The following is a 27,815-nucleotide window of genomic DNA, read 5'->3' on the forward strand; positions in this document are numbered from 1 at the left end:
TAACATTACAGTAGTAACCCAGTCACCACAGTTACACTTAATCACGGCCTTCACTTGTACTAGAAAGCATCAATAAATTGCCTCCATTTGTGCCCCATCTGACCTTTTTCCACACCACTTGCTAAGAACCCCGAGACCAGAGGGAGGAAAAGTGCAAATATTCATGTATTTATTTAAATAATGTATAACCCATTCTGGGCAGTTTACAAAATTACATTCACAATAAAATCAACATAACAACCAAAACAAACATGACAGTAATGCAAAAAAAAAAAAAGAGAGAGAGAAAAAAAAGATCATTACAGATCATCCTCAACAACCATTAAAAGCTGTTTCCTAAAAGGGAGCAGTGAGTGAACACGACACAAGTGTTGCAGTGCTGCAGTCCACAATTTAGGAGCTACTACCATAAAAAAATTGTTTCCTTGTATTGTCCAATCTCACTTGCCGAAAAGATGGAACTTCAAGTAAATTCTGACTCTGAGACCTCATGATCCGTACAGGAGTATAGATTTTCAAAGCCCTTGCGAGACAAGCTGGTGATTGATCGTGCAACACTTTAAAAACCAACAAAGCAATCTTAAACTTGATCTGCCAGACAAAGCGGTTCCTGCTGAGAAAGGAGGAAGATTATAAGCTTTGTCGAGCAGGTACTGTCTCTTCATGTTCAAGTGTACAGCGCTGCGTACGTCTAGTAGCGCTATAGAAATGATAAGTAGTAGTAGTAGTCTGTGGGATTCCGGAATCTTGTTACTCTCTGGGATTCTGCACAGAATGTTGCTACTCTTTGGGATTCCGGAATCTTGAAACTCTTTGTCTTTATCTCTTGTTTGTCCTGTTTGTCTGTCCTAATTAGATTGTAAGTTCTGTCGAGCAGGGACTGTCTCTTCATGTTCAAGTGTACAGCGCTGCGTACGTCTAGCAGCGCTTTAGAAATGATAAGTAGTAGTAAGTCAGTGGGCTGATCTAGCATCCCACAGAAATCTACACTCCATTTTCCAAAAAGTGAATGCTCTCCAGTCAATCCAACTCTGACAAATACAACCAAATATTCTGCTTATCTTACAATGGAGAATAGATTTCTGGATAAAGATCAAGTGGAGACCAAGCCCTTGTCCTTCTCTATACTGTAGAGCAGTGCTCAAACCAGACAGACCTCGTTTCTGCCCAGGAACACCTCCTGCTGTTCTAGTACTGAGATACCACCACACATATGCAACCCAGCCAATACACCTCGTTCCTGCCCTGTTGAGCACTGAGACTCATACACAGAGCTCTGCTGATGCACCTCACTCCTGGCCTGTAACACCACTAGCTGTTCTAGTACTGATACCCCCCCCCCCCCCCCCCCCACACACACACACACAGTACAGCCCTACCAATACACCTCATTCCTGCCCTGTTCAACACTGAGACTCATACCTTCTGCTATTGCTCTACTTTTCTGTTTTGGCTATTTACAACTCTTGGAATAACTCAGGTTGGTTTGGAACCCAATAAATGAAGCACTCACTGATATGGTCTCTCACTCACTGCCCCCCCACCCTCACTCTACAGCCCCAACAGTTTAACCACAAAGTGTCCTTTCAGCTCACTGAGGCTTGTGACATAGATGTTCCTTCACAGCACTTGTCAGTCTTGACATCTGGAAGAAATCACCATTGGATGTATAATGGTTTGGAATTACAGCAATCGATCTAGTCTGTCCTGGATTTGTGTGGGTGAAAAGCAGTGAATTCTCTCCCTTTCTGGGACAGTGTCAGTCACACAGGGATTATAGGCAAAGTCAGAATTCCCAGCCTGGATCTCCTCAGATGCAGGTCACGGTCACTTCAAGAAGAGTCGGATCTTTCTGTCTCCTAACAGGAGCCTTCAAAGAGCGGAAAGAAAGATATTAGTGCAGAACCTACATAATACGGTGATTAGTAATGAAATACAACAGATAAATCCTTAAATGGTAAACCCGTTACCCACACAAATTTCATTATAACAGGTTCACAAGTTCCTCCCAGGTTCTATCTGAGAAGAGCCACAGAAGATCAAAGGTACCAAAAGGGAGCCAAGAGCATGAAGAGGAGGGTGAGATGACAGACGGAAGAGTCCAGAGCTGAGGGATTGAGGGGGGGGGGGATGAGTTGACCGAGAGCAGAGAGTGTAAAGCGGAGGCAGGGGAGAGTGAAGTGGTGATATGACAAAGAACAGAGTGTGCAGAGAGGATGGAGGGTGAGATGACAGAGGGAACAGTCCAGAGCTGAGGGATTGGGGGGGGGGGGTGAGTCAGGGGTGTGCTGGTAAATTTTTAACAACAGGCTCTTTCTCCGGACATAGCCAGCTCTGCAGTTGGAAGGGCCAGGGGTGGCCGGGTGGAGGGGGGAGTAACACTTGCCTCTCTCTCCTCCCTCCCTTCGTGCGGGCACGCTAGGCATACCTTTGCTGGCAGCCAATAAATGGACTGCCACCACTCCCAACATCTTGCTCTGAGCAGCATGCTGGAACTTCTCTCACATGCTGGAGAAGTCCCAGCCTGCTGCCCAGAGCTGGAAACAAGGAGCGGGGAGCAGCAGTAGTCTATTTACTTGGCTGGCAGGGCTCAGCATCCCCACCAGCAAAGTACAAGATAATTTAGCAGGGGGCCCAAGCCCACATTTTGGGAGCCAGTTGTTAAAGTAGCCATAGAGGGCCTTACTTTAACAACCGGCTCCCAAAATTCTTAAAAACTTAACAACCGGCTCTTGCAAGCCTGTGAGAGCCTGCTCCAGCACACCACTGGGGTGAGTTGACCGAGAGCAGAGAGTGTAGAGCAACTTGAGGACCAAGAGTGCATAAGCCAGGTAGCCAAAATCTCAGAGAGGTGAGGCAGGACCACTGCTGTATGTATACAGCTGCCCCTTGCATTCCACTCCAGCTGTGCTTACTTCCAGATGTGTAAACATCTCCTGTAGCCACTTCCACAATAGGACAGGCTGGGCTGTTATTGGCCATACCAAATAAAGGGGGGGGGTATAGGATGGGCACCTCCCCCTTTGTTTCCCTTTTCCCATACCAATGACAAATGGCACCTGGGTGTCACCCATCTTGTCTACTCTTTAAGACAGTCTAGAGTACAGGACTAAGGAGAAAGACGTGTGTAGGACCCGGAGTGCGGAGGGTGGAGAGCAAAGTGCCAAGAGAGGAGAAGTCACTGTAGCTGCCTATTTACAATGTGAGGGGGAGGGACAGTGGGTAAAGAGCAGCCATAAAACTCTCCCACTCCCACAACCTTATACAAACAAATGAAATGATATTTTCACAGCTATGTGTAAAGGAATCTATGTGGATGAAAAGCATTCTCTAGGTGTTAATTGTGTATCTGAAAATCATCCTAACTAGCTGCAGTTAAAAATCTGACAGGCCAATATTCAAAACACTCATCTGGATTAGCAGCATCTGCCTGGGATATACAGAAGCACTAGCCTGATAGTGGCTGGACAGAGCGCAAGTGGACCCAGGCCAGTCCAAGCACTCATCCAGGGCAGAGCACAAGGGGAGCCAGGCCAGTCCCAGAACCCACCCAGGGCGGAGCACAAGGGGAGCCAGGCCAGTCCCGGAACCCATCCAGGGCAGAGGACAAGGGGAGCTAGGCCAGTCCCGGAACCCATCCAGGGCAGAGCCAGGCCAGTCCCAGCACCCACCTGGGGTGGAGCACAAGGGGAGACAAGCCAGTCCCGGAACCCATCCAGGGCAGAGCACAAGGGGAGCCAGGCCAGTCCCGGAACCCATCCAGGGCAGAGGACAAGGGGAGCCAGGCCAGTCCCAGAAGCCACCCAGGGCAGAGGATGAGGGGAGCCAGGCCAGTCCCCGAACCCATCCAGGGCAGAGCACAAGGGGAACCAGGCCAGTCCCGGAATCCACCTGGGGCAGAGCACAAGGGGAGCCAGGCCAGTCCCAGAACCCACCCGGGGCGGAGCACAAGGGGAACCAGGCCAGTCCCGGAATCCACCTGGGGCAGACTACAAGGGGAGCCAGGCCAGTCCCGGAACCCATCCAGGGCAGCCAGGCCAGTCCCGGAACCAGGCCAATCCCAGATCCCATCCAGGGCAGAGCACAAGGGGAGCCAGGCCAGTCCCAGAACCCATCTGAATAACAGCTATATTCAGTGCACTATCAGGATAGTGGCACGAAGTCTGTAGATTGAAAGCACTTGTTACAGTTTGAGAATTGTCCCCTTTACTGGATTTATATTTTCAGGGATTAGCAGAAGAACATCTTACCTTATCACGGCTCCCACTAATAAGCCAGCTATCATTGGTCCTACCCAATATACCCACTGGTAGTCCCAGTAATTAGCCACCACAGCTGGCCCAAACGCTCGTGCAGGATTCATACAGGCTCCCGAGACATCTCCTCTGCAAGGCAAAACAGCGGTTTTGGCTTATTTTGATTATAATTAAATACACTGCTTCCCTCTGTATTCACTAGTTCAGAGCTGCCAAGTTACTACAATTCAGGCCAGTCTTGGTTTTGATTTGTAGGCCCTGATTTTACCCACTGAAATCGGTGCTGCTGCTCCCATAATGCATCAGGGTAACACTGTCAGAAATCCAGGACTGGCCTAAAATGTCCCTACTAGAACTGGAAACGTTGAGGCAGAGCCGTGTAACACAACCGCACACAGATTCTCTGGGAGAAAAGGATGGAGAGAGAGTGATTGGCACAGACTGTCAACATGCATCTGAGCCCTGGGAAATACCAAACTGCCCATACCCTCTTAGAAAAACTCCTACCTCAGACGCATAGCTAGGTGGGTCGCCAGGGAAGCGGCTGCCCCCCCCCCCCCGAAATGGCCTTCCTATTTGTGATGCGATCTGTCGTGTTTAAAATACGCGTCGGCCACCATCAGCAGTTCACTCTCCACTCCCCCCCCCCCCCCCGCACCCTCTGCTAGCTCAGTACCTGCCCCTCAACCACTGTTTCGCATTCTAGCAGAGTATTAACTGAAGTTTGATCCGAGATGCTCGAGTCCCCCACTCCTTCCCCCCCAGAATGAGAGAAGACAACTAAAAGGCAGCTTACCCTGCTAAGATATCCACAGTGACAGTGAAACCAATGCAAAAGGGGGCCAGAGGGCTTTTGGTTTGCTGATTGATGGCTCCCATACAGACTGCCAGGACCAGGAAGAAGGTCATAACAATCTCTCCTCCAATAGCACTTGGAATCTGCGCATCCGATGTGATTGAGGTGAAGGCTGCACCCGTGGAATTAGAGAATCGAGTTTCTGTGGTCATTGCCTGCAATGCAAAAACACCATCACTACGATCCATTTATCAGCCAGACTCCATCGTCACCTGCACATTCACGTTAGGATTTCAGATACAGCAGGGACATAACATTTCTCTGGCACGTTTCAATATGATTCAGGCTCCAGACCGAATTGTCCATGGTCCTGTCACTGCAGTAAAATCTCCCTTCTCCTACACGTCCTGCCCCATGAAAACCAAATGCATCAGTCCTCACTCTCATTTCGATCACGATGATTAAATATTCCTTCTTTCACCCCTTTCTTTATCTCCCTCATTAAGGGCCCCTTACAAAGGTGCGCTAGTGTTTATAGCATGAGATGTTAGACATGCCCAGATATTCCTATTGGCGTCTCTAGCGTTTAGCGCATGCTATAAACACTAAGACCCCCTAAGAATTTAATCCCACCTGGCTAAGAGAAAGAAAATGCCCATCACTATCCTTCACAGATGATACGTTACAGGTAAAACTGGTAACTCTCAAAGCCAATGCAATGGTATCGTTTATGATGGGCAGACTAGATGGACCGTACAGGTCTTTATCTGCCGTCATTTACTATGTTAATTTACTATACTGTCACTTATTGCAAAGCAAATCAGAATGATTCACAAAGTAATATACAATAAAAACAATTATTAATTAAAAGAACTCCGTTTAAAATAGGAAAGGAGACAGACGTACTAGAGAGACACTGAAAAATCATCTCACAAGCTTATTTACCAGTCATAAACCAACGAATATATAGCAGATATTTCATTCCATTTACAGGGTTCCTTTGCAGAGACATTTCAAGATAAATGAGGGCCAAACACTACCTGAAAATATTATGTCTTTCAAGCAGCACGGAAGAGAGGATAAGAGGTTTAAGCAATGAAGTCCACAGCGCTTGTGTAAGAAAATAAAAAGCTGAAGCGTGCACGGATTCCCATCTTACTCAGAAGTTGATAGTAAAACCAGTCTGTTATCGGTAAGTGAGCGAAGAGTATGGACTGGTGTGTAAGGAACAGTTAGGGCAAGATAGGATGGAGTTGCAGTGGGACACCTTACATGTCAAGGTTAAAATCTTGAATTTAATTCTGTATTCGATAGGAATCTACTACTACTTAACATTTCTAGAGCGCTACTAGGGTTACGCAGCGCTGTACAAAATAAACAAAGAAGGACGGTCCCTGCTCAAATGAGCTTACAATCTAAAGAATGAAATGTCAAGTTGGGCAGTCTAGATTTCCTGGGTAGAGGTGTAGAGGTTAGGTGCCGAAGGCGACATTGGAGAGGTGGGTTTTAAGCAGAGATTTGAAGATGGGGAGGGAGGGGGCCTGACGTATGGGCTCGGGGAGTTTGTTCCACGCGTAGGGTGAGGCGAGGCAGAAAGGGCGGAGCCTGGAGTTGGCGGTGGTGGAGAAGGGTACTGAAAGGAGGGATTTGTCTTGAGAGCGGAGGTTACGGGTAGGAACGTAAGGGGAGATGAGGGTTGAGAGGTAAGGAGGGGCTGCAGATCGAGTACAGTGAAGGCGTTGAAGGAGGGGAGCAGCTTAAGATATGAGAAAATAATGTGCACCTTGAGTATTGCGTTCAGTTCTGGTCGCTGTATCTCAAAAAAGATATAGCGGAACTGGAAAAGGTTCAAAGAAGAACGACCAAAATGATAAAGGGGATGGAACTCCTCTCGTATGAGGAAACGCTAAAGAGGTTAGGGCTCTTCAGCTTGGAAAAGAGAGACGGATGAGGGGGGGATATGATGGAGATCTACAATCTTGAGTGGTGTAGGACGAGTAGAAACATATCGATTTTTCACTCGTTCCAAAAGAACAAAGATTAGGAGACACTTGAGGAAGTTGCATGTAAATACTTTTAAAACAAATAGGAGGAAATATTTTTTCTCTCAACGAATACTTACGCTCTGGAGCTCTTTGCTGGAGGATGTAGTAAGATCAGTTAGTGTATCTGGGTTTAAAAAAGGTTTGGACAAAGGAAAAGTCTATAGTCTGCTACTGAGACAGACATGGGGAAACCACTGCTTACCCCGGGATTGGTAGCATGGAATGTTGCTACTAATTGAGTTTCTGCCAGGTACTTATGACCTGGCTTGGCCACTGCTTAGAAAATAGGATACTGGGCTAGATGGACCATTGGTCTGATCCAGTATGGCTACTCTTATGTTCTTATGTCTAACACATCAGACAACCGGCAGTGTTTGGAGGCTTCTCCTGCAGGCAGTGTTAGGTCAAGGAGGGAAACGACAGTGAGTTTGGTCAGAAAAAAGTGCCAAAGAGAAAGCAAATGAAGTTTTCTATGGACACTTTTAAGCTGATACCGATGCGAAGACCACAGACACTGTACCAAAGGAAGCCACTTGGAAAATGCTCCCACCCATATACTAAGATGTTCTGCTGCACACATGAAGTGCTAACCACAGGACTGAGAATTATTAAGAAAATACAGGAGCATTGAAGCTGACTCTGTGGGTGCTGTGGGTGCTTGAGCACCCCCAAGATTGAGAAAATTCCTTGTATGTGTCCAGGGAGGGGTTATTTCCATTGGGATTAGCACCCCCAATAATTTTGAAAAGTTGGCTTCTATGTACAGGAGCACACTTTAGTAAATCAAGCCCTAAGTTAATTCATCTGACAGTCAAAGGCTCTCTAAGGTATTAAAGTTTGCACCAATACTACTTATCATTTCTATAGTGCTACACAAACACCTACCTTGGCAAGAGCGGCCCCTAGCATCCCGCCAGTGAGCTGGGAAACCCAGTAGGGCAAAACAAGCACTATATTAAGCCCTCCGATCAGCCATGCTCCGAGCGATACAGCTGGGTTAAAATGTCCACCACTGCAACAGAAAGGAACAGAGTAACAGACTGAGCATGCTACAAATGTGTTCATTAGAGGCTCCGTCAGCTATATCACAAAATGCCAGCTGCTGCACTATATCAACACTCATTCACAAACAAGCAAATATAATTAGCAGCAAAACGTGTCTGTAAAGCTTTGGATTCATTTTAAAGCTCAGCTTTTAGCTTTGATAGGGTAAGTGAATCTGGTGGTTAGAGCTGTGACTCCTGGAGAGACAGATTCAAATCCCACTACTGCCACCAACAGCAGTGTGACCTTGAACAAGTCACTTAGAGGAAATATGACCCGCTGAGCAAAAAGGTACCAAAAGAGGGGTATCAACTACATAATCCTGCAAAATTTCAGCCAAAGATATTTATTTATTACGTCTTTAATAAAATTAGCAACGTTTATCAATTTTTTAAAAAAGTACATTTTTTAGATAAATGCATTTGAAAAATAGCAAACTTAAACCATCTATATCTCTATAATCCACAAGAAGTTATGATACAATTTTGCATAGCCCCTTTCTATTGACCCTATAGTACACAAAAACGAAAGTCACTACTACTATCACTTCTCATATCTATAGTGCTACTAGACATACTCAGTACTGTACACTGAACGTGTAAGAGACAGTCCCTGCTCAACAGAGCTTACAATCTAATCAGGACAGACAAACAGGACAAATAAGGGATAAGGACAAAGAGTAGCAAGATTCCGGAATCCCAAAGAGTAGCAACATTCTGGAATCCCAAGGAGTAGCAAGATTCCAGAATCCCAAAGAGTAGCAAGATTCTAGAATCCCAAAGTCTACTACTACTTATCATTTCTATAGCGCTACTAGACATACACAGTACTGTACACTGAACATGAAGAGACAGTCCCTGCTCGACAGAGCTTACAATCTAATCAGGACAGACAAACAGGACAAATAAGGTTGCTGAAATTTACCCCTCCAAACTTTATAGCCTTTATCTCTGTTATTTGTAAACCCACTTTTGGTACCTTTTTGCTCAGCGGGTCACATGAAGGGCAACTGGAACAAGGTTATTCCGTGACAGGCTTTCTGACGGGAAGGAAGGCTTATGAAGGGTTGGTTTTCTGTGTTAAATGCTGTTTGCTTGTTTCTACTTTTGTTCACTTTGCTTGCAAATAATACTTTTCTGGAATTGGTTTTATGTATTTATTCTTTTATACTTTTGCTCTGAGCTCTGTGTGTGTCCTTGAAGTAACAGCTTCTGGGCATAGCTTGGGGCTGACATGGAGGATTCTGGCAGGAACAGGGAAATTGGAATCAGGGCCAATGCCAGAATATCAGGTGCCCTTGATGAATTTCCAGCCCTCTGCCTCCAGCCCCTACGGCCCCCTGTGAGATTTTGATAATTAAACTCAACAATCATGATTTCCCCTCCCCCCCCCCCCCCCCCCCCCCACACACACACACATCCCAGAAGAATCCTGTAAAAATGCACAATTAGACATCATCCTTTTAAATATTGCCTTCATGAAGGATATATAAAACAGTTTCCCCAGTTAAATAACCATTTTTCTGATTAAACAGTTATTTATTTCTTTGTTTGCTCTTTGAATACGGCTCAGGTGTGAGCTGATTATTCTTTGTGGCTGTCGGGACCTGTTGTTTTACTTTGACTGCAGCTGCTCTGTGCTGCCCCCTCCCTGTAGGTAGAAGTAACTGCTGATGATTCTTTATGGAGGTCAAGTCCTATTGTTTTACTTTGACTGCAGCTGCCCCCTGAAGTTGCCATCCTAGGTGACCACCTCATGTGCCTAATGGGAATGTACCTGCTCATCTACCCAGCGTGAAAGAATTGCAACTGAGCAGACTGGATGGGTCTGTTTGGTCTTCTGTAACTATAATTTACCACACAGCAGAGCTTCTCAAACTAGTCCTCGGGCACACCCAGAAGGTTGGGTTTTCAGGGTACCTACAATGAAAATGCATGAAATAGATTTGCAGGCACTGCTTCCTTGGTATGCAAATCTTCTCAGGCATATTCATTGTGGATATCCTGAAAACTCGCTAGGAAACCCCAGGTCTGGGTTGAGAAGTTCCAACCTAAAGAAAAGCTGTTACCTCACTAGGAAAATCCTGACAATCTCCATCTTAAACACATCTTGGCATACCTTGTTTCTTTTTAATGCAAATGGATGTGACTTTGCAGGGCAGGTGTGTGGGGCATTGGTGTCGGGGTCTCAGGAATAGAACAGCAAGGGTGCTTCATGGTAGGAGTGAGGTGCACTGGCAGAGCTGTATGTGAGGGTTACTTCATGGCAGGAGTGGGGTGCACTGGCAGAGCTGTATGTGAGGGTTACTGCAGAACAGGAGTGAGGTGCACTGGTAGAGCAGTATGTGAGGGTTACTTCATGGCAGGAGTGGGGTGCACTGGCAGAGCTGTATGTGAGGGTTACTTCATGGCAGGAGTGGGGTGCACTGGCAGAGCTGTATGTGAGGGTTACTTTATGGCAGGAATGAGGTGCACTGGCAGAGCTGTATGTGAGGGTTACTTCATGGCAGGAATGAGGTGCACTGGCAGAGCTGTATGTGAGGGTTACTTCATGGCAGGAGTGAGGTGCACTGGCAGAGCTGTGTGTGAGGGTTACTTTATGGCAGGAATGAGGTGCACTAGCAGAGCTGTATGTGAAGGTTACTTTATGGCAGGAGTGAGGTGCACTGGCAGAGCTGTATGTGAGGGTTACTTCATGGCAGAAGTGAGGTGCACTGGCAGAGCTGTATGTGAGGGTTACTGCAGAACAGGAGTGAGGTGCACTGGTAGAGCAGTATGTGAGGGTTACTTCATGGCAGGAGTGGGGTGCACTGGCAGAGCTGTATGTGAGGGTTACTGCAGAACAGGAGTGAGGTGCACTGGTAGAGCAGTATGTGAGGGTTACTTCATGGCAGGAGTGAGGTGCACTGGCAGAGCTGTATGTAAGGGTTACTTCATGGCAGGAGTGGGGTGCACTGGCAGAGCTGTATGTGAGGGTTACTTCATGGCAGGAGTGGGGTGCACTGGCAGAGCTGTCTGTGAGGGTTACTTCATGGCAGGAGTGGGGTGCACTGGCAGAGCTGTATGTGAGGGTTACTTTATGGCAGGAATGAGGTGCACTGGCAGAGCTGTATGTGAGGGTTACTTCATGGCAGGAGTGAGGTGCACTGGCAGAGCTCTGTGTGAGGGTTACTTTATGGCAGGAATGAGGTGCACTGGCAGAGCTGTATGTGAGGGTTACTTCATGGCAGGAGTGAGGTGCACTGGCAGAGCTCTGGTGTGAGGTTATTGCAGACCAGGAATGGGGTGCATCAGGTGCTCTCTCTCTCTCTGTCTCTGTCTCCCTCTCTCTCTCTCGGTGTAAGGAATATACCAGCAATGTCTATGCAAAGGAGAGGAGAGAAGAGGAGAGTTGCTGGACTATAGCAGGTGAAATGTACAAGCACTGGTACCTTATGCCTCCCAGAATGGCAATAGTGAGTCCAAGGGCCAGTCCGTGGGCAAATGCTGGCTGCAGTCTCCCAGTGCTTTCTCCATTTTCGATGACAGAGACACAGCCTATGAAGACAAAGAGTGCTGTTCCAAGCAGCTCGGCTACACAGGGCTGCAGGTAGCGCTCGTACCAGTGTGGCTGTGTCACCTTCTCATCAGCATTGAAGTCACCATCCTTCAAAGACATTGCAAACTCTGTTTCTGACATGAGGAGTCTACAAAAGGTTAGTAGAAGCAGTTAGCAGAGCTCCAGAGGTTCCCCCAGCCCAAATCACTCCATGAGTCCCTTAGAGAGGTAGGTGCCAGTTGCTCTAAAGGGCACCCCACACCCCGCTTCTTAGACCCCTTTCCTACTGAAGCAGTCTGTCAGAAGCTACAGTCGAATGAATGTGACTGAAAATTGTTCTGGGAAATTGTTATCACAATCGGAAGCTATAATGATACTTTGGATTTAGCAAAAATATTTGCAACACAGTCAGGAAAGCGGTTACAGACTTATTAAAACTATTCCTCAGAAAGCTAGAAAGCAATGTAAATAGAGCGACCAGCCAGTGTTTGAAGATGGGTTGATACTGGTTTTGGAATGAGGAATTGAGAGAAACTAGAAGGCAAAAAAGTGAAATCAAGACGATGCAAGGCAACATTTCCTAAGAATTAAATTGGCCACGGAAAAGGAGACCAGCATCAGGCTGGAAAAGAGCAGGACATGGCAGGGCTAGTCAGACTCCGGAGCTCTGTAAGAACATAAGAATAGCCATCTGGGGTCAGACCAATGGTCCATCTAGTCCAGTATCCTGCTTTCAACAGTGACCGATCCAGGTCACAAGTACCTGGCAGAAACATTTCATGCTACCAATCCCAGGGCAAGCAGTGGTTCCCCCATGTCCATCTCAATAACAGACTAAGGACTTTTCCTCCAGCAATTTGTCCAAACCTTTTTTAAACCCAGATACGCTAACCCTCTTACTACATCCTCCGCTAACGAGTTCCAGAGCTTAACTATTCTTTGAGTGAAAAAATATTGTCTCCTATTTGTTTTAAAAGCATTTCCATGTATCTTCATTGAGTGTCCCCTGCTCTTTGTACTTTTTGAAAGAGTGAAAAATCGATTCAGCTCCACAGCAGAATCTCTTCTCGCTCGTGAAGGCAAAATGTACTAAACAATTCTCACACTCCCCAGGGCTTCCACTCTCTGCTTCTAGAAAAGAGATCTTTCTCCTACCCTGGAAAATCATAAACTGTCCCAGTGCAGGTGTGCGAGAAACTCGATACAAAGTGCGGATGATTACTGGTGCACATTCTCTTTCCCAACTGGGATTTACTGGGGTTCACTCCCTCACTGCACTGAACCGGAATCGCTGGTGCACAACCCTACGTAGCAAACTGGGTACTACTATGGTACACTTCCTCCCTGCAATGAACTGGGATTACTGGTTCACACCCCTCCACATCAAACTGGGTATTAATGGGGTACTCTCTCTCCCTGCAATGAACTGGGATTACTGGTGCACACCCTTCCATAGCCAACTGGGTATTACTGGACTACTCTCCCTTCCAGCAATGAACCAGAATTACTGGTGCAATACTGGGGTAAACTCCCTTCCTGCAATGAACTGGGATTACTGAGGCACACCCATCCACAGTAAACTGGGATTACAAGTACATAGTCTATTCCTACTGTAATCTAGTATTACTGGTGGACACTAGCTTCCCACAGTAAACTGGTATTACTGGGCGATATTCCTTTCCCATAGCAAACTGATATAAGTGGTAGATACTCCCTTCCCACAGTAAACTGGTATTACTGGGACACAGTCATTTCCCTCTGTAATCTGGCAGAAACAAAAAAAGGCAAAGATCTGCCACAGAAATAGCAAACCAAAAGTAAAAAAGCAGATCAAAAAAGATAAAAAAATGGAACAGGAAGGTAACAGAAGAAGTGGTTTATTACAAGTTACCAGACGCGGCCATGTTTCGCCCTCAGGCTGCGTCAGGGGTACAAAAAACTAGTAGGGGTAAAAAGCAAAGTGAACCCCTAAAAGTAGTCATACAACCACCTTACGTAAGTGCTTCCCAAGCTTACCCAGCAGACTTCGCAATGCTATGTTGACTGGTAATCTGGTACTACTTGTTCACACTTCCTTCCTGCAGTAAATCTGGTATTACTGGTACACAGTCTCTTCCCACAGTAATCTAGTATTAATGGTGGATACTCACGCTCTGAAGTGACCTGCTTTGCTTTTTTCCAGCTGCTGAAAACTTCAGAAGAGCAAAATCCAGCAGTGGGTTTTATACTCAGAGTAACGTGCAGGCTGAGGGTTCACTTATCTGACAGAAGGACGTCTGCACCTGCAGCTGAGGGGAGAGTAAAGAAACACTCTTTTGGAAGTGAATTTACGTGTCTTTTTTTAAAGGCCATACAATCTGATTGGAGCGCTATCTTGCTTATCAGCAAAAGCCGGAATCTCTTTTATCTCAACAGTCCTCAAGTTCAAGGATTTCAGACTTTCTGCCAAGAAGCAGAGTGAATTCCTCCGACAGTGCAAAAATGAAATGGATAATAAATTTGATTGATACTGATTCCTATAATTCGGTCCAGATTCCTTTTCCATACTAGCTCATTGTACTCTCTGAAATTCAATGTCCACCTTTTAACATGGATAGTCTTTTCCAGAGTGACTGTTCTCTGTTACCGTGAAACTGGATCAGAGACACTTCTGCTCTACTGCTACTACTACTTAACATTTCTAGAGCGCTACTAGGGTTACGCAGCACTGTACAGTTTAACAAAGAAGGACAGTCCCTGCTCAAAGGAGCTTACAATCTAAAGGAGGAGCTTACAATCTAAAGGCTAGATTATAGATCTACTGCTACCCCATCACTTGGTTCTACTTTGCTGACATGTGGTTCTGATTATCTGAAGGTCCAGCAGATCACCCAGCATTTACCACTGAAGTTCCAGCACTATCCAGATAGTGGCTGCCACTGAGTCCCCAGAGAGTCAATAACATGAGAAGAAATCAAAGAAAACCTGGTCTAGAATTTGGCAGCTAAGATTTAATACAATAAAATGCAAGATCATGCATTTGGGCTGGAAAAACTCAAGGAAGATGGGTGAAGAAATTTTGTGTACAAAAGAGGAGCGGGATTTGGGTGTGATCGTATGTGATGGTTTTTAGGTGAAACCTTTACTAGATAATGGCTGATCTAGGCTGACCCAATAAATGACATCCTTCAGTCCCTGATGCACCTGAGAGCATAGGAGCCAACTTTTCAAAATTATTCGGGGAGCTAAGCCCATTGGAAATAACCCCTCCCTGGACACATACAAGGAATTTTCTCAATATTGGGGGTGCTCAAGCACCCACAGAGCCGGCTCCTATGCCTGAGAGGGTTAACCTGGCAAAACGTTAGCCTCCTTTGGACTTGCTGGATAGAATTTGGGTGTTTTTGAAAAGAGCTCATGAACTGTAGTAGAAGCTAAGTAATACTTTTTTGGAATGCTCTTCATTTTTTTGAGCGTTTCTTTTTGAGCACTGTTGCTGATGCATTAAGCAAATTTTACTGAGAGGTTTTTTATGCGATCATAAGATTGCACCAAACACCAATAGCAACTATCTTTTAGGAGGTTCTTAAAGAGAAAAAATATATATACAAATCAATTTATGGATCCAGCTTCTCCTATATAAGCACCCAACTCTGGAATGCACTTCCAAAAGCCGTAAAAACTACGTACAACCACCTCAACTTCCGGAAATCACTAAAGACCAACCTGTTGGAAAAGGCATATCCCACTGACCCAAAAGTGCCTGAACCCAGCAACACAACGATACCTAAACTTGTATCGAACATTATGAACACCATATGACTTCTCTCATTACAATTCCCTAATGTGTCTGTACTTATTTATCTCATTGACAGTATTTGTTTTCCACCGAAGGTGGCTATCACCTCACGGTACTATGTAAGCCACATTGAGTCTGCAAATAGGTGGGAAAATGTGGGGTACAAATGTAACAAATAAAGAAATAAATATAAGAAGCCGGAAAAGTTTTGAAAAATGTAATATGAAAGATGAAAATGTTTCTGCTGGTAGACCGATGAGGAGGTGGGTGTATAAATCTTACTGATTGAAAAGTCTGAACTTCAGTAAGTGACACCGCTGAGATCTATGGTAAATTTCAGATGATAAGATTGTAGCCATTTGACAGACCTTTGGATAGCTGAAATCGCTGTAATCCAGTTGGGTTCACTGAGGCTTTCTCCTCTTCAGTGTTATGCTTGTTGCATGGGTTTCATTGTTGTGTATTGTATTGGTGGAGGTTGATTTTTCAATGGCTTTATATTAAGCATTCTACTTCCTTCCTTTTGATGATCTTTAGATGGCCAAACAGGTAGAAAGGACGATGACAAAAGCTAGAAGGATGCTTGGGTGCATAGGGAGAGGAATTGCCAGTAGGAAAAAGGAGGTGATGGTGTCCATGTATAAGACTCTGGTGATACCTCATTTAGAATATTGCATACAATTTTGGAGACTAAGTCTTCTAAAAGATATCAACCGAATGGACTTGGCCCAGAGGATGGCTACTAAAATGGTCAGTGGTCTTTGTCATAAGGTATTTGGAGACAGACTTAAAGATCTCAGTATGCACACTTTGGAAGAAAGGCAGGAGAGGGGAGATATGATAGACACATTTAAATTCCAACGTGGAATAATCCACAGGAGGCGAGTCTGTTTTGATTGTTATTATTTAGTTCACTCCTTTTCAATAGTAATTCAAGGCAAGTTAGTCAGGCACAGTTGGTTTTGAGTGTGAGTATATGTGTGAGTGACACTCTATGTGTGTGCATGCATGTATGTGCACATATGTGTGTATATATATACAAGCATGGGTGTATGGTGGGAGTATGTGAGCATGTATGTATCAGTGTGAATCTTTGTGTGTTTGTCTGTGTGTATGCGTGCAAGTGAGTCTGTACATATATGTATGTGTGTGTGAGAGTCTGTGTGTATGCCTGAGCCTATGTGTGTGTCTGAACACATGCATGCAAGTCTGTGTGTGTTTATGTATGCATGTGTGCAAGTCTGTACTTGTGTTTCTGCCTGTGCTGCTCATGTCCAAGTCGATATGTATGTATGCAAGTCTATGTGTGATTGTGTTTACTGGTAATGTGTGAGTCTATGTGTGTATCTCTATGTGTGCATGTGTATGTATATGTGGAAGTCTGTACATGTGTTTGTATGTGTGCTGCTCATGTGTGAATCTGTTTGTGTACGAGTCTCTATGTGTGATTGTGTGTACTGGTCATGTGTGAGTCTGTATGTATGCGAGTCTATGTGTGTGTGTGTCTCTATGTGTGCATTTGTGTATGTATGTGTGGAAGTCTGTACATGTGTTTGTATGTGTGCTGCTCATGTGTGAATCTGTGTGTGTACGAGTCTCTATGTGTGATTGTGTGTACTGGTCATGTGTGAGTCTGTATGTATGCGAGTCTATGTGTGTGTGTGTCTCTATGTGTGCATTTGTGTATGTATGTGTGGAAGTCTGTACATGTGTTTGTATGTGTGCTGCTCATGTGTGAATCTGTGTGTGTACGAGTCTCTATGTGTGATTGTGTGTACTGGTCATGTGTGAGTCTGTATGTATGCGAGTCTATGTGTGTGTGTGTCTCTATGTGTGCATTTGTGTATGTATGTGTGGAAGTCTGTACATGTGTTTGTATGTGTGCTGCTCATGTGTGAATCTGTATGTGTACGAGTCTCTATGTGTGTTTATGTGTGTGCTGCTCATGTGTGTGTGTGTGCTGTGGACTTATACAGATGTTTACATTAATATTCTTAATTCTAATCCTTGTTTACTGTACCTGGATGTCAAATATTAGGCGAGAACAGATTCCAGCTTTGGAAGGTTACTGGTTTGGCAGTATCTGAAGTTGTAGGAAGGGGAAGAGATAACCCAAGACCTAGACCAGGAGTTCAGAGGAAACTATTTCCTGTTCTTTGTTTCTCAACCTCTCTTGATTTCCACAGGGTCATGTCAGATGTTTGTTGACCTAAATCGATGTCAGACAGGAATCCAACCGTGGGGTTCAGTTTCCAAAACAGAGGCTATAGAAAGCTTCATTAAACCCTACTGACTAATCCTACACACTGAACAAGTTGAACATAAAATCATTACAACATAATAAATGATGCCAGATAAAGACCAGCATTGCGTTGCAGAGGGATTTTATCTCAATTTATACGGGGAAGGAGCTCTCCTAGGTTAGCAAAAAAGGTGTTATGGCAGGTGCAAGAATGGGGTGGTGGGGCAGTCCCCAATATTCTGTGCTACTATTGGGTGGGTCAACTTAGGCAATTGTGGGAGTGGGGGGGGGGGGTCTCCTCACAAGAGTGGAGTGGTAATAGAACTAAATACCTTTTCTATTATACCTTTAAGTGGTTGACTGTGGCTGTCCCAAATTCCGATGGAGGATCCTCAATCCCTTTGTGAGACATTTACTGGATGAATGGAAGAGGGTAAAGAGGAATCTGGGGATAGTGAGCCAGAGTTCATTTCTGACTTTGTTTAGATATGAACCAGGATTCCAGGCAGGGCAGTATAACTGGGTATTTTCTAGGTGGGAACAGAAAGGTCTACCGTGTTTTCATCAGTTACTGGATGTGGGGGAACTGGTTCGTTTCCCACATTTGAAAAATACCTACGAGTTAGCTCAGTGATTTTCAACCTTTTTCTCCTCACGGCACATTTCCAAGGTGCAAAAATTGTCAAAGCACATCACTGTAATCTAACCAATACCTGCCTGTCCCCGCTAAGATCCATTCCATCCCCACCCTACTACTACTACTACTTAGCATTTCTATAGCGCTGCCAGGGTTACGCAGCGCTGTACAAGTTTAAACATGGGGAAGGACAGTCCCTGCTCAAGAGAGCTTACAATCTAAAGGTAAAAACTATGTAGTCAGTGTAAGTATCAGGAATGGGAAGGTGGTTAGGCACCAAAAGCAAGGGAGAAGAGATGGGCCTTGAGTAAGGACTTGAAAATGGGCAGGGAGGGCGCATGGCGTATGGGCTCAGGAAGTCTGTTCCAGGCATAAGGTGATGCGAGGCAGAAGGGGCGGAGTCTGGAGTTAGCGGTGGTGGAGAAGGGTACAGAAAGGAGTGATTTGTCCAGACCTGTAACCTTCAGAAGTAGTTAATTCATTTAATTATGCGACTGAAATACATTGGAACACCAGTATACCTGCTACTGGGAAACGAGAACAAGATGGACACAGACACCAGATGCCAGCAGAATCTTTCACTGCAGAGCATGACTTTCACCTGATACAAAATAAGGAACCGCAAAAAATACATGCAAAAACTGAAAGCAGAGATACCAGACTCTGCACATCGTGCAACACTAGCGAAATATGTCCTTCTTTACAGTGCAAATAAAGCCAACGGATGTAAATTCTCAAATTCAATATAATTCAGTCACTAAGCTGAAAATAAAATCATTTTCCTACCTTTGTAGTCTGGAGATTTTATTATTCCAATCATCTTGCTCCCAATCTTTGGTTCTGCTTTCCTCTGTCTGTGCTCTTAACTCTGTTTCCAGGGTCTCCTTTCCATTTGCAATTTCTTTTCTAACCTCCTGCCCTACGTCTGTTTGGTTCTGATCTTTCATATTCAGCTTTCTTCAATTTCTCTGCCTTCTTCTCAAATCTCTTCCCTTCTACATACGTGCAACCTATCTCCCCTCATCCCTTCCCTCCCCTCCCACACATGTGCAGCCTATCTCCCCTTTTCCCTTCTCTCCCACACATGCAGCCTGTCTTCCCTTTTCCCTTCCACATATGCGCAGCCTGTCTCCTCTTTTCCCTTCTCTCCCACATGTGCAGCCCGTCTCCCCTCCTCCCATATATCTGTAACCTGTGTCCTCTCCTACTTTCCTCCACTCACTCCTCAGGCCTCTCTCTTCTCTCCGACTCTTTCAAATTTAGTGTTGCCAGCAGCTTAGAACATGCCTTCCTCCGGCTATCTTGAGGCTTTCCCTCGACCTTGTCCCTCCTGCACGGCAAACAGAAGTCTTGCCAGAAGGAAGGACCCCAGGGCTGGTCACAGGAAGGCCTGTTCTAATTCCTGCCAGTAACCACAAAATTTGAAGATCACGGCAATGGGAGGGGTGGGAGGAAGAGATCAGGACATCTTGTGATTTGCCTAGATATCTGGAGGTGATTTCCAGATTCCCCGAGGCATACTTGGGTAGCAGCCACGGCATACTGGTTGAAAAATGCAGGGTTAGCTGATGAGGACGTTTTTGCTTATGTCCTTACATAAAGGGTCAAGGGTGGCTTCAATCGGACCCAGATGAGACAGAACATTTTGAAAATTTATGTTGAGGTATGGCGAAATGCACTATCCCTGTTTTATAGATTTTTTCGGGATTGGTCTTTTAAAAGGTTTGGGTTTATGGACCAGTGGGGTCAGGATTTAGGCCTGGAACTTATCCAGAGTGACTGGAAATGGGTGTTTAAAGAAGTGCAAAAATCATCTATTTGTGAGTGGCAGACAAAGGCGGCTTATCTTAGAGATTTGGCCATTTTGACCACTTGGCTTTGTTGTTCCCAGCACCAGATGTAATTATTGAGGGGAAGGGGAGTGTAGGGGGTGGGTTGATAGTCTTGTTAAAAGGTGGGGGAGATGGTAGGGGGTGGGTAGAGGATTAGGGTGGGTTCAATTGCTCTTGTTGTTGTTTGATGTGCTTTATCTTGACTGTTCTGTTATACAAATTTTTCAATAAAAATTCATAGATACAAAACAAACAAAGAACCAACATGGCCCATCCAGTCAGCCCAGAAAGGTGCAATGGAGAACAGCACAAAATTTAAAAAATGGGGGGGGGGGGGGGGGGGGGGGGGTATAATTATTAAAAAATATCTATTAAAACAAAAACACCATATTAAAACAAAAGCCAACATAGCCATCTTAGGTGCCAGCGTTTACAGCTGCTTTCAGCGGGATTAATTGCCAGCGCATTAAGCTGGGTGACATTTACATGCTTAGTGATGTAGGGTGCAGATCTTTTATAGAATAATACTTGGGAGCTTAAGTTTTTCAGTGCCGATTTCTTGGTACCACTTATAGAATCTAGTCCCATGCGAATTGTGTGCCTCAGTTATAGAATACTGATGTGCACATAACTGCAGCAATCACAAGCCTCATGCTCACGTTATATAACTTACGCAAGCTGAACTTTACACAACCTATTAGAGGAAGAGGGGGATTATGCGTTTGAATGGATGTATACTAATTCCTGTATCCAATACTAATTGTATGGTTTTCTTTCTTTACAGTTGTTTTTTTATAATTTCACCCCTGATGCTGCCTGTGCGGACAAAACATGGCTATGTTGGGTTTTGTTTTAAAATGATGTTTTAATGTGATTTTCATTTTTGAAAAATATTTAATATGTTCCAGTTCTGATCCCCATTGCTTTTTATAGCACCAGCCTCTCGCTTGTGTCCTCTTCTGCCTGGAGAGATGGCCAGGGTTCTACTAGATGACTTGTCAACTGAAGGTTTTCATGTTCATTCTTGCCGATGAAATTTATTCTCCAAGTAGCTAAGTGTCTGAACTGCAATCATTTCAGAGTTCACGGCCGAGAACAGGCAGAAGAGCTCAGGACACTTGGTGTTCTTGCATTTAACTTGACTTGTAGATCATGTGCTCCAGTGGAAGGATAGGTGAAATGCTCCCTCTCTGTTCATCTTTAATAGAAGACATGTTCCCCTCTGTGGTATAAATCAAGAGACTTCAAAGCTTTTAGCCAGTTGGTTGTTTCAGGCTGGATGCTCTTTCGGAGAGATCCATGACATTCCCTCCACACAGATTTCAAAGTAATTTGCTTTTATGGTTTATGGCTATGCTGAACATACAATCACTGAGGCCTAAGGAGATATTATAACACTTTGTAAATACCTTTGCTGGTACTTCGTATGAGTAATTCATTGACCACATTATAACTTAACTTAATGAATGCTAAGCTTTTTCACCCCAGGATTTGGAGATTTCAATTATTTGCCTTTTTTTCCAACGCTGGGCTCAAGGAGAGTTGTAACAGTTATCAAGTTATTTCTCTGTCTAGTGGAGGCCAAAATGATTTGCCCAGGCTATAAGGACCATTAGCAGAAGCAACAGGATTTCAACCCTGGCTTCCCAGGCCCCCGTGCTAACCACCAGGCCACTCCTCAACTCCAAGAACAAATCATTAGCGACCACGACTTACCTCTTAATTAAGGGATATATTACCCATTCTTTTCTGTTAGCCAATAAAAGGCAATAATAAACTTAACTAACCAATAACAACTCTCACTTTCAAGTACCCAGTAAAACAAGATGAAGACACATTTTGTTCAGGCTGCAGATTAAGAAATGCAACCCAGTTAGGCTCCAGGACTGTTCCAGAATTTAAAAAATCATGGGATAAGCATGTGGGATTGCTTAGGAACAGAAAGAATTAGGGGTTCCAGAGGATGGGCAGACTGGATGGGTCATATGGTCTTTATCTGCCTTCATGTTTCTATGAAAGAAGAGGGGGACCTCTGTAGGAAGTTTTTAAACCTGAAATAAAAATGTTTGAATAGTTGGTTAAAGAAAAGAAGTGTGCTTTTAATAAAGGAAAATAGAACTCAGCATGGAGAAGGGTAACTAAGGGGACTTTCAGATGATGTTTGTTTCACAGTAGAATAGGTGAACACAGGGATTTATTGAAGGCTAGTAAAACTGGATAGGAAGAGATTACAAGTATAAAGAGAGTCAAAATCCAAGGTCCTTCCAGTTATGGAATGCAATCTTACCACCCGTAGGAGGTAAAGATGAACAAGTAGGCGAAGCAGGTGGGGGGAAGAGGGGTTGGTGGTTGGGAGGCTAGGATAGGGGAGGGCAGACTTATACGGTCTGTACCAGAGCCGGTGATGGGAGACGGGACTGGTGGTTGGGAGGCGGGAAATACTGCTGGGCAGACTTATACGGTCTGTGCCCTGAAAAAGACAGGTACAAATTCAAGAGTTTATCTTGGGCAGACTAGATGGACCATGCAGGTCTTTTTCTGCCGTCATCTACTATGTTACTATGTTAAGTATTCTGAGCCACAAGGTTAAACAAGGACTTGATTATGACTGGTCCTGGACAAATCATAACTTCTAAAAGATGCAACAGCCAATCACATGCAGAAACAAAAACCAAGTCTAGTGAATGCTTAGCTCAATGGCTTGGAAACTGTACTCGTTGAAGAGCCCCAACCCAATCCATGAATGTCAAACTGTCAGCAGTCAGTCGGAAGAGTTATCAGCAGCAAATTCAAGTGCACCAAGGATGATGAGCGATTGGAAGAATTGTCATTCATTGCTACTTAGAGTATATAAACTAGAAAAAAAAACGAACTATTTCATTTAAATACTTCAATAAAAGAATTGTGATAATTTTAGTGAGGTGTAGAGTGGTATGCTTATTTTCTGGTGAGAGTAAGCCGTTTCTCCTTGTATCAAATTGATCTCGTACAGAAATTGCTGTGGATCTCTACAACATCAAGCTACTGGTTCATCATTCAAGGCTCACAAGATGCTTTATTTTTAGCACGTTTACTTTATTAATTTTGTTACATTTGTACCCCGCGCTTTCCCACTCATGGCAGGCTCAATGCGTCTTACATGGGGCAATGGAGGGTTAAGTGACTTGCCCAGAGTCACAAGGAGCTGCCTGTGCCTGAAGTGAGAATCGCACTCAGTTCCTCAGTTCCCCAGGACAAAAGTCCACCACTGTAACCACTAGGCCACTCCTCCACTGTTGCTACTGTTTGAGATTCTACATGGAATGTTGCTATTCCACTAGCAACATTCCATGTAGAAGTCGGCCCTTGCAGATCACCAATGTGGCCGCGCAGGCTTCTGCGAGTCTGACGTGTACGTACAGGACGTCAGACTCACAGAAACAGAAGCCTGCGCAGCCTTCTACATGGAATGTTGCTAGTGGAATAGCAACATTCCATGTAGAATCTCCAACAGTAGCAACATTCCGTGTAGAATCTCCAATAGTAGCAACATTCCATGTAGAATCTCCAATAGTATCTATTTTATTTTTGTTACATTTGTACCCTGCGCTTTCCCACTCATGGCAGGCTCAATGCGGCTTACATGGGGCAATGGAGGGTTAAGTGACTTGCCCAGAGTCACAAGGAGCTGCCTGTGCCTGAAGTGGGAATCAAACTCAGTTCCTCAGTTCCCCAGGACCAAAGTCCACCACCCTAACCACTAGGCCACTCCTCCACTATGTGTTCAGTAGAATGTTTTTTTTTTTTTCATATATGTAATTTCTATCCTCCATTTAATTGAGGAGCTAAGGGCAGCACATTTAGTTTAGTTGAACTAATAATATGACAAAAAAGGGATTAAGTGAATACTTAGAAGTCACTACGTAGGGAAACTGGTGGAAATTAGTTTTGTTGTCACTACCCAGAAGACCTGTGTGAGTTCTATCTGGCATAATGTTGGCCCTATGACACAACGGGCCCTAAAAGCAGGTTTAAGAGGCAGCAGCACTGTAAATGCTTAGGAGCTGATGGAAATTAGCAGGGCATGGCCAAAGGGGCATATTATGCCTCTTGGGAGCTCCTTGGAGCACTGACAGAGCACAGGAGTCTCACAACTTGCCATGAGTTTAAAAATAACTTTTTTATTGTATTAATATGGGGAAATGGAAGGCTAAGCTTAAGCCTACTCCAGTGGCAGTGCTAGGCCTATTGATAAACATTTGGTGACTGTGGGTGTTCCCCAAGCCATTGAGCCACAGATTTCTTCGCTGGGTAGGACATCTAAACTCCACTGAGCGTTCTCCTCCCTCCCCTCTTGTACTTGGAAATCATTCTTTGGCATAGTTAGCCACTTGTTCATCATTAGAAAATTATGACACTAGAATTCCTTCTCTATCTTTACAAGCTTGCCTCAAGTTTTGCAACTGCCACCAACCGAAGGTGGACAGGACAATATTGCCTTAAAAGATCTCTGGTTGGTTATTACCCAAATGGAAGGATTGCTTAAAATTGTAACTCCCCAGACAGCTACATTTTCCTATGAAATAGTAGATACATTGAATAATGTTGACACTAATATTTCACTATTGGATAAATGTTGTCAACTGTTGAATCACAAGTTTCCTCTGTGCAGGCTACTTTGGTGTCAGCAATTAAGGACTCTATAAATGTGCATTTCAACTTAGATAATCTTGAAATTTTCAAAAGAGCTAGAAAGTTGTGTATTTTGAATTTTCCTTATACTTAAAGAATACAGATGTTCTTTACTGTGGGGTCAAGGTTTGGAAATTTTCAGATGTGTCCAGAGCCACCCAGCTTCAAAGGAATGCTTTCCTTGCCTTGAAACCATAGGTTTGGGCTTCTCCAATCATCAGATGTCTCCTTTGAGAGAACAGAGTATTAACCTTACCAAGTTCTGCAATTTTCTCTCCTTGGATAGGACTGAGTATTAACCTTCTGTGCTACCAATCCCAAAGCAAACAGTAGCTTCCCCATGTCCATCTCAATAAGACTGTGGATTCCTTGTGAGCTTTATCTATTGGTTGTTAGCTCGGGCCAGCTGTCCTTCTCTGCCCCTACAGGTTTTGCGAGTGAGCCCAGTCTTGCTATCATGCTTTTGTGATCAGCAGCTGTTCTAAGGACTGATCCCTCCTTAATTTACTGTAATTCCACGAAAGAATTTTCACCATCTCCCCAAGTTATTTCCCTTTTATTTGCTCTGAGTTTCACCCTTTGAGAGTTACAGATTTTCCTGTCAGCTGGGCTGAGGTTCTGGCCAGTACCTTGCCTCTGGAGTGGCTAGATGCAGACTCTATGCAGAAGGCAACAATTCTGTCTAAGTAACTGAACTGTAAGTTGGATTTTGTTTGTTTATTCTGAGTACTATAATAAAGATTTGTTGAAGAATTGAGAGTCTACTGGTAAAACTTCTACTTGAGGATGGTTTAAGCTGGCAATTGAAGCTACTTTATACTTTGCCTAGAACAGTACACAAGGTACTTAGAATGCCTTGGCTGTCTAGGTGCAAAATAAATCCCCCAAAATGTAACTGAATGGGACACAGCTTTGTCATGGGAAACAAACTGGTGGAGACACCTCACATTCAAAACAAAAAGAGTCAGATTGGACTGGAGGTTCCAGAGAAATAAGTTCCCCCAAAAGTGGCCCATACATTTGTTCCAGCGTCTGCAGCATAGAAGCTGAAACACAGTGAAACATATCACTCCTGCCTCATAAGATTGCCTAAAATTATCCCCAGCTGTTTCCCACCAGCATTAGCAAACCCACCCTTCCCACTCAAAGATGTCCAGAGATAAACCTTGCTACACTGTACATAGAGCTTAGAAAGTATATACTCCACATGCTTTCCCAGCTGAAGTACATTTATAACAAAGTGTTTATACACAATTTGAATAGAAGATAATAGAGGCATCTAATTGCCTTAATAGTTGTTTTTTTTAAGCGCCTAGGATAACTACCAACTACAAATACTCCTAGTTACCCCTGCTCCAAGGCAGGTGCAACATTTTGCATGAACTCTGTGCAGATATGTCTTTTATACACCTCACAACTTTGCTCCAGCTCTGTCCACGTCTTGCACAAAAACTACATCCAGGCCTTTCATGGAAGAAGTAACGAACTTGCCAGTTACACACACACACACCAGCTGCATAAACTATAGCAGGACATGTTTATCCTCTCCTAGCCCTAGCTAAGATAATATTCAAGCACCTTTCGGACCTCATGTGCAACTTCCTTTCATTTAGTTCCTTATTTTCTGTTATTCTCCATAGGAGCCGGCTTTGTGAGTGTTTGAGAACCCTAATATTGAGAAAATTCCTTGTCCAGGCAAGGGTTATACCCATTGGGCTTAGCACCCCCAATAATTTTGAAAAGTTGGCGCCCCTGACCTTATCTGTGTGTGCCATCTCTGCTTACACCCTATGCTACTAAAATGTTCATTGTATATCATATTGACATTGCATACTATGCCATACATTGTATTTTACTGCTTTGTTTATTGCTTATGTTTTACTTATTCTTGCTGTACACTGCCTTGAGTGAATTTCTTCAAAATTGCAGTTAAATCCAAATATGAGCTTGGCTACACACATGGCTGGGTCTGCATAGTCATCTGTGCACTTTAACTTGTGCACAGTGAGTGGTGTAAGACATATTAACACATAAGAAAACTAGCTCCTTAATAGGTCTCTTGTTTTTGTTATGTTTTGGTTAAGTCTAGATCGTATTTTTCGTAGCATTTGTTTTGCTTACCTTTGGATTTCTATATCAAAGGTTTCATACCCAGTTTGGGCATGTTGGTAACCTGGTAATTGAAATCCATAATGTTTCAAGTAATGCTGTTGACAGCACTGTTTATAGACCATCCAGAGCAGGTCCAGAGCAAGATATAAATCAAGAACAAAAAAAAAAAATCTAAAGAAAAAATAAATAAACTCACAAGATTTTTTTTAAATTTAAAATGCTTACTGTTTATATAGCATTATCATAAAATCAACCGTAATATACAAGAACCAAGTATCTTGCTGGGTACTTGTGGCCTGGATTGGCCACTGTTGGAAACAGGCTCTTAGGCTTCATGGACCATCGGTCTGACCCAGTATGGCAATGCTTATGCTCTTCCTACAACGACCACAATACGTATTTCACATATTAATCCTTATCTCATCCACTCACCCAAAACTAGGGCTTAACCTTTACCCATACCTCACACCCAACTTAACAAACCTTAATCAACTGTGTCACATCCATCACCAACCAGCTTCTGCCATAACCCATACAGCTCATCAAGAATAAAAATTATTAGACATGCTCAAATATGGGAACAAGAAGGATTTTATCTTCTGAACAGAGAAAATACCTTCCATCTCACCTAATCTCTGAAGATCTGTCTTTCTAAGATCTAGGTGAACTTCCTAAGGCCTGCTGCATATTCCAAAAATACATTCCAAATACAAGTTATTGCAAATCTTCAGTGTGAATCATACGTGTGCTATTCTGTCAGGTGACATATGTATCCACTTAAGAAATAAAAGAACCCATTCACTATAAAGGGCACTGAAGTACTAGAAGGTAAACATTTCCAATTGCCTCAAAATACACCGAGCCA

General features: G+C 44.0%; 1 protein-coding gene across 1 annotated transcript; it reads right to left on the reverse strand.

Annotated features, from left to right (window-relative positions):
* Positions 1-881: 881 nt before the first annotated feature.
* On the reverse strand, positions 882-13,984 carry AQP8 (aquaporin 8). Its single transcript, XM_030212051.1, has 6 exons — positions 13,829-13,984; positions 11,572-11,826; positions 7,983-8,109; positions 5,053-5,267; positions 4,251-4,385; positions 882-1,870 (listed from the first exon to the last, which is right to left on the reverse strand). The coding sequence occupies exons 2-6, from the start codon at positions 11,817-11,819 to the stop codon at positions 1,828-1,830; spliced, it is 768 nt and encodes a 255-aa protein (XP_030067911.1). The 5' UTR covers positions 11,820-11,826; positions 13,829-13,984; the 3' UTR covers positions 882-1,827.
* Between the last annotated feature and the right edge of the window lie 13,831 nt (positions 13,985-27,815).

The sequence above is a fragment of the Microcaecilia unicolor genome, chromosome 8, assembly GCF_901765095.1.
Source record: "Microcaecilia unicolor chromosome 8, aMicUni1.1, whole genome shotgun sequence".
NCBI classification, from domain to species: Eukaryota; Metazoa; Chordata; class Amphibia; order Gymnophiona; family Siphonopidae; genus Microcaecilia; species Microcaecilia unicolor.

What these genes read in the sequence shown, in the direction of transcription:
- AQP8 (XM_030212051.1), bottom strand. Translation starts at nt 11,819, where the DNA reads ATGTCAGAAACAGAGTTTGCAATGTCTTTGAAGGATGGTGACTTCAAT. An exon ending in GCCATTCTGGGAGGCATAAG is followed by an intron (nt 8,110 to 11,571) that starts GTACCAGTGCTT and finishes TTTCTGTTGCAG; the next exon opens with TGGTGGACATTTTAACCCAG. An exon ending in TTAGTGGGAGCCGTGATAAG is followed by an intron (nt 1,871 to 4,250) that starts GTAAGATGTTCT and finishes CGCTCTTTGAAG; the next exon opens with GCTCCTGTTAGGAGACAGAA.